This window comes from Narcine bancroftii, chromosome 2, assembly GCF_036971445.1.
Source record: "Narcine bancroftii isolate sNarBan1 chromosome 2, sNarBan1.hap1, whole genome shotgun sequence".
NCBI classification, from domain to species: Eukaryota; Metazoa; Chordata; class Chondrichthyes; order Torpediniformes; family Narcinidae; genus Narcine; species Narcine bancroftii.
Window position 1 is genome coordinate 20,507,510 of NC_091470.1, and position 14,040 is coordinate 20,521,549.

The 14,040-nt window shown below is 42.9% G+C and overlaps 1 protein-coding gene across 4 annotated transcripts in view; it reads right to left on the reverse strand.

The window, feature by feature from the left end:
• The window catches only part of LOC138753258 (exportin-1-like), a 113,695-nt gene that overhangs the window by 37,259 nt on the left and 62,396 nt on the right, over positions 1–14,040 (reverse strand). For all 4 annotated transcript variants that reach the window (XM_069916053.1, XM_069916052.1, XM_069916054.1 and 1 more), the window contains 6 exons: positions 8,357–8,485; positions 7,406–7,564; positions 5,308–5,502; positions 4,150–4,288; positions 2,275–2,456; positions 95–251 (listed from right to left, as the gene is read on the reverse strand). In XM_069916053.1, the coding sequence (XP_069772154.1) occupies positions 95–251; positions 2,275–2,456; positions 4,150–4,288; positions 5,308–5,502; positions 7,406–7,564; positions 8,357–8,485 (961 nt within the window). The remainder of the gene's footprint in view (positions 1–94; positions 252–2,274; positions 2,457–4,149; positions 4,289–5,307; positions 5,503–7,405; positions 7,565–8,356; positions 8,486–14,040) is intronic.

Here is a 14,040-nt window from a genome sequence, read left to right on the forward strand (position 1 = left end):
CGCCCTAGGTGTGAAAGAAAAGCACTGGCAAAGTTGACCAAGCAAACCAGCCGGCAGCTTCACACTGAATACAAGCCAGTAAACACACACTCACCATGCATAAACTCAAAGAGCTTGTTCACCACGGTCTTCAGGAACTTCCAGTGAGCTCTTAGGAACCGGGGATATTGCCCCACCACATACATTATATTCGAGGCAATGATGGCTTTGTTATCCTTCCCACGTTTTTGTTCACAGAGACCTAACAAATCCTTCAAAGTGAACAGATACATTGGTAAGTATTTCATTTATTTGCTTCTCCTCATTTGCATGGCCCATGCCCACCTGCTTTTTTCAAGGCAGTTAGACGCCAGATTACTGTGGATGCAGAATCTCATTTTGAAAACAAAAGAAATTTTAATTTAATTTTTAAATTTTAATTTGGAGGTAAAAGGCCCTTCCGGCCCACGAGCCCCCATCACCCAAGTATACCCAGGCGATTAGCTAACCGACTAATCACCACACGTGTTCGTGGGAGGAAACAAGCACCCAGAGGAAAGCCACACAGATACGGGAAGAATGAACAAACTCCTTACAGAAAGCCTCAAATTTGATCCCGGTCGCTGGTGTTTAACAGCATATTGCTTACAATGCTAATCGCGCCACTCATAGGAGTGGGAGTTGGCCGTCTGCTCCGCTATTCAATAAGATCAAGACTGATCTGGCTGTCGGCTCCACTCCACTTATTCCCCATAACCCTCAATTGCCCTACTATTAAAAATATCGCTGAATCTTAAATACCTTTAATATGGCTGCCTCTATTGGTTCATTGGTCACTCTATGGAGACACATTTCCTCCTCACCTCTGAATCTTGCAGCTATAATCACCTAGTTCTAATCTTACCTACCAGTGGTAACAATCTCACTAATCTTACCTATTCCTTTCTATAAGATTTCCCTCATCCTATTAAACTCCCCAATGAGTATTTTAAAACTGGGTTAGGATATCAGATTTCATTTCCTGAAGTGCACAAATGAAACAGATGTATATTTATTACAATCCTTAGTCATATTGGATTTAAGCCTGCAGCTGACGTGGACAATTACCCCTCCATAAATCTTCGTCCGCGAAGCCAAGCCAAAGAAAGAAGAAAGAAACAGCACAGTAACAGGCCCTTCCGACCCACGTCGTCCCAATAACCCACGTGACCAACTCACCTACTAATCCCGTACATGGGAGGAAACCCGCGCAAAGAACGTACAAACTCACAGGGAGAAGGTACAAGCTCCTTACAGACAGTGAGGAGGGTGGGTAATAAGCTTATGTTTCTGAATTACTGGTCCAGTAACTTTGTATGCTGCTATAACCCTTGGAAAACATAAAAGAGGGAGGATTACATTTATTTTAATTCTTTGCTGCAATGTGAACATTACAAAGCTAGCATTAAATGCCCCTCCCTATCGGCCACAAGAGGGCAGCAGTGAGCTACCTTCCTGATCTGCTGTCATCTTTGTTATGTATACGACTCTGCTGGTCAGAAGGGTCTTCGAGGAATTTGACCCATTGATGAAAAACAACAAAGTGTTTCAAGTCCTGACACTTTCATCTTAGAGTGCTACATTGACTTTGCTGCCCCCATCATCCTCCAGGGCAGAGGTCATGTTAAGGCAGGCTTGGGAAGTTGCAGGAGCACATTTACAACGTCACACACGAACCACCTCCAATACTCTCTGAGGTGCGGAAGGGAATGGCCATTCTGAGACCAGACTCAGGATGAAACAAGAGAGAATGTTTTGAAGCAACGAACATCCCAATTCCCAGCCACACACGAGGCTGCAGAAAGTACCAAAGTGGAATACAGGTGCCCACCATTAAAGACACCCATATGGGCACTGCCACAAAAAGGGTGTCAACACCAGAATGGACCCCTCCCAGACCCTGGTCATAAACTCTTCTCGCTGCTCCCTTCAGATAGGAGGTACAGAAGCCTGAGGTCCAGCATGCTCGGGTTCAAGAAAACTGCCTCCCCAACTCACTATTAGACACTTGAACTTTCCCTGACGGCCCCAACTATCAACAACTACTCTGGGCCCATAAAACGACCCCCTGCACATTTTTCTTGCACTAACTGCAACTGTGAATATTTATCTTTTATATTTACCACCTCTTTTCACACGGGGGATAATTTAATGATAAATGGTCGTGGTGTCTCGTTCCACAAAAGTACCCGTTCGGCTGTAGCAGGAATTTCTGTGCACATGTGCATTGTACATTGTGTATGACAATAAACTCACCTTGATGACTGTGACAAGGAAACGCTTCTCGTCCTCTTCGTGCATTGCACCACTGATGGAGCCAATTGCCCAGCACAGGGTGTTGAGATTCTTCCATGACCATTCTGTACCATTCACTTGGTTGTGCAGCTTCTCAGTCATAATGCATTCAGTGTCAGCGTAGTCTAAATGCGTGAGGTACACTGTAACGGAAACATGGAACTCATGGTAAATTCTAGGTTCGGATTCATCCCATACACTTCCATTGCTGTGACACTCATTAACTTACATCAAAAGATATTGTGCATTACATTTTTACCAATTTGGACATCCTGCATGGAAACAGACCATTCCGGCCAACCCAAATATCCAACAACCACCCAACGTATGGAAGGGCGGGAGGAAACTGGAGCACCTGGAAGAAACCCACACAGACATGGGGAGAATGTACAAACTCTTTACAGATAGCGCCAGATTCATTCCCCAGTCATTGGCGCTGTAGTAGCGTTGCACTAACCATGGCGCTAACTCTGTTGCCCCTTAGCTAACCGTGCATCTTCCATTTCTTGCCAATGCTCTCATTTGTTACAGTGACCCTAACTTTGTCCCAAGTTTAAATATATTGTCGCGTTATACTTGTGTAATGGGACATCTGGCTCGGACCACATCCCTCCAAACCCACTGACCTGCACCAGGACTGTATTCCTCCCAACCCACCGACCTGCACCTGGACCATATCCCTTCCAACCCACTGACCTGCACCCGGACCGTATCCCTCCCAACCCACCGACCTGCACATGGACTGTATCCCTCCCAACCCATAGACCTGCACCCGGACGGTATCCCTCCCAACCCACCGACCTGCACCCGGACGGTATCCCTCCCAACCCACCGACCTGCACCCGGACCATATCCCTCCCAACCCACCGACCTGCACCCGGATGGTATCCCTCCCAACCCACCGACCTGCACCCGGACCGTATCCCTCCCAACCCACCGACCTGCAGCCGGACCATATCCCTCCCATCCATATCCCTATCCAATCTTCTCTTAAATGTCAAAATCAAACCTGCATGCACCACTTCAGCTGGCAACTCGTAACACACTCTCACCACTCTGTGTAGAAGCTCCCCCTCCTGTTCCCACTGGACATCTCATTTTTCACCCTTAACCCATGTCCTCTAGTTCTTGTCAATTTCTTTCGATACTTTATCAACTTACACAAGCACCCTCAAGGGAGATCATCTAAAATGATCAACTCCAAGTCACCCACAACTGGTGGAGAGGGAGAGGGAGAGGGGGGGGGGAGGGGGAGAGAAAGAGAGAGAGAGAAAAGAGAGCGAGAGAGAGTGCGTGAGAGAGCGCGTGAGAGAGCGCGAGAGAGAGAGCGAGAGAGAGAGTGAGAGAGCGAGAGAGAGAGCGAGAGAGAGAGCGAGAGAGAGAGCGAGAGAGAGAGCGAGAGAGAGAGAGAAGAGAGCGAGAGCGCGTGAGAGCGAGCGCGAGAGAAAGCGCGAGAGCGAGACCGAGAGCGAGACCGAGAGAGAGAGCGAGAGAGAGAGCGAGAGAGAGAGCGCGAGAGCGCAAGAGAGAGAGCGAGAGAGAGAGCGAGAGAGAGAGAGCGAGAGCGAGCGAGAGAGCGAGAGAGAGACCGAGAGAGAGAGCGAGAGACCGAGAGAGAGAGCGAGAGAGAGAGAAAAGAGAGCGAACGCGAGAGCGAGAGAGAGCGAGCGAGAGAGAGCGCGAGAGAGAGCGCGAGAGAGAGAGCGAGAGAGAGAGCGAGAGAGAGAGCGAGAGAGAGAGTGAGAGAGACTGAGAGAGAGAGTGAGAGAGAGAGTGAGCGAGAGAGAATAAATTTTGTGCACAATCTGTTAACACAAGAGGAAGCCTCAGACTTACCAAGTGTCTCCCTCATAGTTTTGTACAAATTGATGGAATCTGTGTCCTTCATAAACTCCCGAACTACTTCTCCCTGTTCATTTTCAACCACAAGCACCTCCTCTGGTTTTGCCATTCGACTAATCATTATAAGCCTCACCTAAAGTGGAAAAATAAAGGCCACAAGGAGATCGGAGTTTATTTGTAATGAGAGTCAAAAGAGAAACAAACCACTGGATGAACCGATAAGACATGGGTGTTGTTGGGAAGGGAACGAATTGCCGAGATGCTAAACTTCTGTCAACTTTCTACAGGAGCTCTATCAAGAGTGTCCTGGCTGCCTGCATCACAGTCTGGTATGATTGCTGAAGAGAAATGGATCAGAGGTCAATCCACATGAGCAGCAGTGTTATGGCTTAGACCAGCAGCAACAGAAATTCACCAAAATAATGGTATCTTCAAAACAATAATAGTTTTTATGATTAACAATATAAAATCTTACTTTAAACGTAACTGTGTCTGTCTGTGAGTGAGTGAGTGAACCCAAACCATTACAGTTCAGGCATGATTCTGGGGAGGATTTTAAAGTTCAGTCTCAAATATTTTGTATCGAAACTGCTGTTCAAAAGTTCTCAAACTCATGAATTCTTGTAGATTTGTTTTCAGACAAATGTTTCTTCATACGAACGATTTTCCACAAATCTCCCTCTCTTGCATGGAGGTTTCGGAACTTGTGTTTCACTCAATGAACACAAAAATCTGGGAGGACCCCTTCCACCCTGCACACAGCAACCTCCAGCTGCACCCGTCGGAGTATCAGAGCCAGCTTCTTCCCACGGGCAGTGAGAACGCTGAATCAGTGAAAACAACTCTCCATAACTCTACTATTTATGAGGAACATTTATTTTAATATATGTACTGGGCATATGTATCGTTTGTCTGTATGTGTGTTGTCTGTCCACGTGTTCTGCACAGTGGACCGGAGAACGCTGTTTTGTCGGGTTACATTGGTACAATCAGATGGCAAATAAAGGTACAGAATGATTGGACAAGGAGTTCCAAGCTTTTGGCCCAGCGCCACATCTGCAGAGTACAGGGAAGAACAGACTTCTCCTGACCACGTACGATTCACGTTTGAAAACAAGCATATTCTTCAACCGTCAGTTTTAACTGTCTCACCTTTGATAGCACCGGCAGGTAGATCTGCCGCCTGGGAGGGACATCACTGTGAGGATTCCCCAGGGCAGGAGAGGCACTGATGGAGAAGGGATTCTCCCGATATAGCTCTCCTGCTAGATGATTCCAATACTCCAAGCAAATTTTAAAAATCTCAATCTCCTCCACTTCCGATATTAGGATCATGTAGTGTAAACCCTATCAGGACGGACAAAAATAAAATTGGGTTAGGATTCAATTCCTTACGCACAATAAAGTTGAAGCATTCTTCCATAATTAGTGAAATGCATTTCCTCACATCCTCCACACGCATCCTCTTTTGCACTGACACACTTGTTACATAGGCAAGATTGACACTGTGTAGATTTTATCTTCCAAGGGACTAGCTTGTGATGCCTGCCAGTGGACGATTATTTGTGTGTGTTTTATATATATATATATATATATATATATATATATATATATATATATGCCCTCTCTTTGCGCACACGCCCACCCTTGTTAGGGGCACCAGGCAATGCTCATGGTGACTCTTTGCCTTATGGCCGACCAAAGTTGAAGTATATACCATACCATTTTTATTAGATGACAATAAAAGGAACCTTGAACCTTATCAGCAGTTATTTTAAATATTCTTCATCGCTTCACACTATTCATTCTCTGTACACACATTTCCTACTACTAATTTACTGATGGATGTATGCATACGTTGGCCAGATTTTTAAAAAAGAGTTCATGCACACAATACTGTCATAATGTGACGGGACAGAAGTGGAGGATCTTAATCTGCTGCACCTTACGAAGCCTAAAACAACCCATGATGGAAAATGAATGGCCTGCCTGGTTAAATACCCGTTCATCCAATACCAGATGTGCACACCTGATACACTGTCAGCATCTTCAAAAGACTGGAAGTTGCCAGATGACAGGCTTTTATTCCCATAAGACTGAATGTGCACTCCTGTTCCTGGCCCAATTCCACGGTTCATACTGGAGGATGGACTTGGGCGTAACCGGCTTAATGAAGGAATTCTTGGTGGGGGGGGGGGGGGTCACAGGGTTAATCAGCGAGGAAGCAGGCCAGCCATACACACAGAGACAGTATAAATGGAGCAAATAGCATTATTGTGGTATTAACACACCATCACAGAATTAAGCAGCATTAAAAAAAACAAGCCATTTGGCCCAACATGTGCCTATATGAGTTAGTCCCTTTTGCCTGCATTTGGCTCATGAGCCTCTAAACGTTCCCCATTCATGTACCTCTCCAAAAGTCTTTTAAATGTCCACATTACAGCCAGCTATACCAATTCCTCTGGTAGCTTACTGCACTTACCCACCACCCTCTGTGTGGAAAGTACCTTTCAAATAATTCCCCTCTCACCTTAAATCCTCTGGTTCCAGGCTCCCCCATCCTGGGGGAAAGGCTGCCACCATTTACCTCTAAGGCAGCCATTCTTCACGGGGGTTTTACAGTCCACCCCCTCCCCCCCAACCCAGGGGTCTCAGCACATTTACATAAAAACTTTGTTTTCTTTACACCTCGCATAACAAACTAGTCGGGAGGGGAGAAGTACAGAAATCACACCTTGACTGCTTCACAGGGAAGGGGACCCAATGAGCAGAGTCCTTGGGTGGGGGGGCCCCCATAGCTGAAAAAAGGTTGAGTAGGGCTAGTCTACAGTCCACCTCCGTCACTCCTTGTAACTCCTCGTGAATACATTTTGCACCCTTTCAACACCAGTGTGATCGCTTGGCTAACAGCACCTGTAAAACCACCATGCCATCATGTGTTCACCATCTCCTCGCTGCTACCTTCAGGCAGAAGGTACAGATGTCCGAGGTCCATCACTTCCAACAGCTATCACACACTTGAACCTCCCACCCTACCCTGACCATTAATTAAGTGTCTGCACGATTAAACATCCCTTTTGTCTTTGCATGGCCTGCAACTGTGAATATTTATCTAACCCTTTATATTTTTTTTGTTTCCTGGAACATTTTGCTCAGTTAATTTATACTATTGCCGTTAGTATAACCAGGCATGACCAGAATGGAGGAAAGCAAGTTACCACACAACAACCTCCCCAGTCTCACTTACATCCAAGAGCGCCTCTCTGAGCTCCAGCGTTCTTTCGACCAGGGTCCCGTGCTCCTTCAAAAACGTGCACAAGAAGAGACTCAGGTTCTGGATGAAATTCTGCTCATCATCCTTCCCATTTGCATAAGCCAGTCGAATGTTTGTATTGGCAGGCAGCATCTGAAAGGAAATGGGACAAAGTTACACGTAGGCATCTCCAGTTACCATATCAGTCAGAAGTCTAGCTGGTATCCAGGCCTCAATCTGACTTTTTTTTGAAGTGGATACAAAAAAACAACAATAAAAGCTGGAATCCCGGACAACATGCTAGAGGCACGTTCAGTGGGTCAGAGAGAGAGAGAATGCGGCGCGGCACGTTCAGTGGGTCAGAGAGAGAGAGAATGCAGCGTGGCACATTCAGTGGGTCAGAGAGAGACAGAATGCAGTGCGGCACGTTAAGTGGGTCAGAGAGAGAGAGAGAATGCAGCGCGGTATGTTCAGTACTTCCAGTACTTCATTTATAAATGATCAATGACATTTGTATTGGTGATATCTCAAGGCAGATACCGTCAATTGATCATTAAGTACAGGATCTATGCAACCAAATCAAACCACATCATCACAGGACCTGCCTTGGGACTAACAAATAGAGCAAACTTTGTTCTGTATCGGTTGTACATAAAGTTGTTTGTTCTATGATATTGTCCACTGTCATGCATTTATTTTAGAATAATAAAAAACTGGTCTTACGCAGACAGGTGCAGGAATACAGGAGAAGGGTCCATTGGGCAATTAGAGACAGGTTAAGGTGAGGCCCAAAATGGAACTACTAGGTTCTCAATGAGACAAATACCAATGTGGACTCTTGGGTTTCGCTACATCGAGGTATCACTTCCTGAATTGTTCTCTTTCGATATCACCTGACAGGGGTCCTATACACAACATGCAGGATGCCCCCCAATTCCAATTTACCTGCTTGAGCTGAATGAGTGTTAACGTAAACAACGAGACAAACTGCTCATCATATTGACTGACATTGACGCCAGCAATCTCAGTCAAACACTTCAACGTCACATTCCGAAACATGGGCACATTCAGAAACTAGGAGAAAGGGAAACAGAAGTTAAAAAGCAAAAATTGACTTTTAAAATATTACATTTTACATCATGGAACATCAAATTCTTCTGTTTCAAACTGCACATTGAAAGGTATACAGGTAGTCATGTTCCACTGCAATTCTGACTTCCCACCAGTGGTGGTGGTGCAGCATTGGGAGGTCATTACTGAAGTATGAGGAATTTTACTCGGGAATTCACGACGGAAATACAAATCTTTAAAGGGCAGAAGGCTGCACTCTAAGGGCTGTGAACTACATTCGTGTCCATCTCCAATCAGCTCTACCGTTGATCCCATTTCACCGCCAAGAACACCTGCCATCAACCAAACCTACACAAATCCCAATTAAGCATAAATAGTTAAATGAATGCATATAACAACATACTAACCATAGTTCTCAAAAGATTAACTGACATTCATAGGGAAGTTAGTGGGTCAATCTATAATCTTTAGTACCCAGAGAGAATACTGGACCTTGAGGACAATATCACCTAACTCGACTTCTACACCATCTACAGAAACTCCAGTCTCAGTGTCAGATTCAATGTCCAAGATCTAATAAGTCACAGTTAAAATCCAGAAAGACAAATGCCCCACACCTTGGGACACATTTTTAATAAAATCAACCAATTACTGGTGTTGCTAAGACCATAAGACATGGAAGCGGAAATAGATTATTCCGCCCATTAGAGTTTGTCCCCACCATTTAATCATGAGCTGATCCATTTCCCACTCAGCCCCACTGCCCAGCGTTCTCCCCATAACCAAGAACCTATCAATCTCTGCATTAAATCCACACAATGGCCTGACCTCCACATCCACCCGTGGCAACAAATTCCATAGATTTACCCACCCTCTGACTGAAGAAATCCCCCTGCATCTCTGTTCTAAGCAGATGCTCTTTAATCCGAAGATGTGCCCTCTTGTCCTGGACATCTACTCTGCCATACCTTTTAACATTCAAAATGTTTCAATTATATCCCCCCCCCCACCCCCCCCCTCCCACCACCACCACAAATTCCAATGAGTACAGGCTGTCAAAAACTCATCGCATGATAACCCTTCAATTCCTGCAATCAAGGAGGCTGAATCACTGGTATAAAACAAAAGATAAACTATGTTGACAAAAATTGTCATGGTATTTTTAGGCAAATACAAATTCATCCCCTCTGTTCATTTATACATTCCACTCAGAACATTCTGATTGTCTCATTCATATCCCATGACACGTTCCCCAAAGGCAAAATGTAACAAACTATTTTCCACATTACCAACATAATCAAATGAATGGAATGAAGTGCAATTGTCTGTGAATAAAGGTAGACTACATAGATTACCAAATCTGCCCTGCAGTTCAAGAGCACTTTGGCTGAATACCTAACATTAAATGCTTGCATGCACATAAAAGTTTTGTTCCACTAAAACTGTACAACCAACATCAGGTTCAAAGAAAAAGACACCAAAATGTTCCAATCACTCATTCAAACATGCCCTTGAAACTTCTGAATATAATTGGTAAGACTGGCATGGCTACAATAAAGGGTCTCATTCACTCTCAACTCTGATTGGATCTTGGCCACAAATCCCAAACCAAATGGGACCCAATCGAGATTGGATGCATATTCTGATGAGACATCCAAGTTTTAGTTAGTGCTCAAGATCGATAGCACATACAAGATTGTTATAGGCAAGTACAGGCATACAGTTTTTGTTAAATATAGCACAGGTTTCGCTATAACGCGAATTATAATTTTAATACAGCAATATTATCATTCTAATAAAGTAATGACCAAAAATTGTTAAACTTTATTAGTATTGCGTCACCAACAGAGGTGCAATAATTTAACGCTCGGCTCGATCATTATTGCTTACCTTGTAAGTATTGTGGGAAAGTCGTGGCAGCTCTGTAATGCAGGTGTATTCTAATTATGTTGTATAAAAGTGCTCCGTAATAAACAATATAAGCGTAAAAAGGAAATGCGGTGAAGGGGATACCCCTAATAAACGTAAATGGCTAATATTGGAAAAGAACCTGGAAATTATTACGGTGGTGAATCATTTGCTAAAATAGCATGAGACAAAGGTACAAATGAATCATCTGTTCGTACACTGATCGGGAGTAAAATTAAAGAACATGGAACGGTAACAGCATCTTATGTGACAAAAGTGATTTGTAGAAATAGAAGTTCTGAAATGGAAAAATATGGAACGCCTTTTAGGGATCTGGATGTAAGATTGCAACCAGAAAAGAACTCCATTAGGCCAAATGACATTTCAAGCTAAAGCACCAAGCCTCTATTGGGCATTAAAAGAAAACGGAGATGAAGAGGAAACTTTTTCAGCAAAAAACACGAGGGGATCCATAACATTCAAATTACCGGTGAATCTGTGAATGATGCAGCTGTGAGCTTTCTGTCCAAGCGAAAAGAAGTGATTGACCAACAAGGCTGGAAAGGTGAGCAAATTTTCAAGGTTGACGAAACCGGATTGTTTTGGAAAAAGATGCCATCATGCACTTTTTTTTTTTAAAAAGCCAAAAAAGAAAAATTTCAACCGAACTATAGTTTTGAAAAGCCGATTGACAATTCTATTTGGCGGAATTGGGTGTGTGGACTTCAAATGAAAGCCTCTGCTTGTATCATTCTGAGAATCCAAGGGCTCTTAAAGGCTGTGCAAAAAGGCTATGCAAAGTTCACATCGAGAGAAGCATTAGAGTTCAAGAATTGCAAAATAATATTTGCTGTTATAAAGGTATGCACGATGAAAAAAGTCTACATTAGACAAATATTTTCTAAAATATGTTCACTTATTGCCAATAAAGATCTATTGCCAATAAATATCAGTTTTATATATCCTTTTTGTAGAATTGGAATGCATTACATTAAAGTCCATTGTAATAATGCTTTGAACAGTGAGATTTTCCATAGCATGCTACTTGCTTGGAACATATTAACCGCGTTGTACATGTTGTCTGTCGAGGGTTAGATTGGCTGTGGTTTTCATTTTATACTAAAAGGTGAATACATGGAGCTCTGGGAGAGGCATGAGGCCAGGGATTCTAAACCAATTTGCACCCATGTGTCATTCTCAGTACTGAAATCCCACATGTGTGCAGATTTAGTATGTAGTCAGCAGGTAACAGGCCAAAAGTCAATCCTTATTCCAGCCTGTTACAGTACAAAGAAGAAAAACCATTTGAGGAAATTATCTTGGATGCATTGAATAAATTCCACCCCACCCATAATCACTGACTATTACAACCTGCTATCCCGACAGCTGTCTGCAATCTTCCTACATATTTGTTCTTGTAATCCCCACCAACTCTTGGGGAGGTCTATCATACAACCCCCTCAAAGTAATTATCCCCTTTTTCTAATTACTCTGACAGGCCATCGTCTAATCCAATGTTTAGGTAAGGGAGAATGGAAAGGTGAAAGTAAGGACCTCAAAGATTGGGAAAGCTTCCAAAAGAAAAATTCCAACTTCGCTGCAACCATGAACATTTAAAGATCACGGCGTATTTAAGAATCTCACAAGTGCCAAAAATGAATAATTGGAAACAGATGATAGGTTAGGTAAAAGACTGGTGGCTTAAACATGAATGAGAAAATGTTTAAAGGAGATGTCAACCTTCTTTGATGGATTCTGCTTAACATGAAAATGGTCCAGATTAAGAATTAAACGTTTTTATGATTTATTTATTGATAATAATCTTGCAGAGAAGGTTTACCAGAATGTTACCTGGGTTTAAGCATCTAGAGTATAGGGAGAGATTGGACAGATTAGGTCTTTAGTCTTTGGAGCGTAGAAGGTTGAGAGGGGATTTGATAGAAGTATTTAAGATTATGAAAGGGATAGACAGAGTGGATGCGGATAGACTATTTCCGTTAAGAGGAGGAAAGATTAAAACAAGAGGACATGAGTTAAGAATTAAGGGGCAGAGGTTTAGCGGTAACATGAGGGGGAACTTCTTTACTCAGAGAGTGGTAGCCGTGTGGAATGAGTTTCCGGGAGAAATAGTGGCGGCGGAGTCAATTGTATTATTTAAGAAAAGGTTGGACAGGTATATGGATGAGAAGAAGATGGAGGGTTATGGGCATTGTGCAGGGAGGTGGGACTAGAAAGGGGTGTTTGGTTCGGTGCGGACTAGAAGGGCCTAATGGCCTGTTTCCGTGCTGTAATTGTTATGTCATGTTATTATATGTTTCATTTGAGCAACTTTCTTTTTACCAAATTCTCACTTTTCTTTTTAGATATTTGCAGATTAGGGACTTTGTCTATTCTCATTCTTTAAATTTCTTGCAGATTCCTGCCATTCATTTGATAGAAACAATTTACAATCTTCAACCATCTCAGAAAAGATTAATAGCTATTGTACATGATGTTGGGCTGAAATCAAGGCAAGCTTCAGTGGATAAAATTTAAAACATTTGTGCAGGACCTCCATATTTCTATTTCTAGTGATTCTGGAAACTCTATTTTTAAGTTGGTTAATACATCTTCTCTTTGTGCCCGTCACTCACTGTCACAATTCAAAATTGTGCTTAGGGCTAAAATGTCTCAAGTTAAATTAGCTAGTATTTACCCTAATATTAGCTCATTTTGTGATAGGTGTAAGAATGAGGATGGATCATTAATTCACGTCTTTTGGCCTTGTTCAACCCTCGGGAAGTGGTTTTTTTCATACTTTATCATTAATTATTAATGTTCTCCCAGCACCAAACCCATTGGTGGCCTTGTTTGGGGATGGTTGGACAAAGGGTTGTGAAATGGTCTTCATTTCAACATCATGTCTCCCTGATTGCAAGACGAGTTATTGTGATCAGATGGGAAGATGCTGTCCTGCCCACTCATAATTAAGGGTTTATATGATATGATGTTGTATTTAACCTTGGAGAAAATCAGATGTTCCATCAGTGACTTGAATTTAAACTTCCCCAACCTTTGGGGTTCATTTTTGAACTATTTTCACGGCCTCTAATGGGAATTTTAATCAGGATCTTTGTGATTATACGTTTCTTCTTATTTCTACTGGCAGGTTTTTTTTCTATATTACCATGCAACTTAGCAATCGTTTGGTGTTTAGCTTAATTATAATGGGTTCTTTTTTTCTCTTTTCCCTTTTTCCAATTTACCTATGGTCACATAAGAAAAATATTTTTTTCTCTGACATATTATGCTTGACTGCTTTATTACAGTTATTAGTATTATGCATTATTCCTTTATGTATGTACTATTACATAAAATTCAATAAAAATATTGAAAAAGGAAGGAGACGGAGGGGCAATTCTCCCCTACCCCCGAAAGTGGTCTATGCCTGGAGTAGTGCTGGAAGCACACACAACAGCAGTGTTTAAGTAACTTTTATTTGAGCTTTTGAAAAGGGCGCACAAAATCATTGAGGACCCCTTCCACCCCACACACAGCATCTTTCAGCTGCTCCTATCGGGAAAGGGATACTGGAATATCTAAGTCAGCACCACCAGGCTGAGGAACAGCTTCTTCCCACAGGCAGTGAGAACGCTGAATGACCAAAGGGC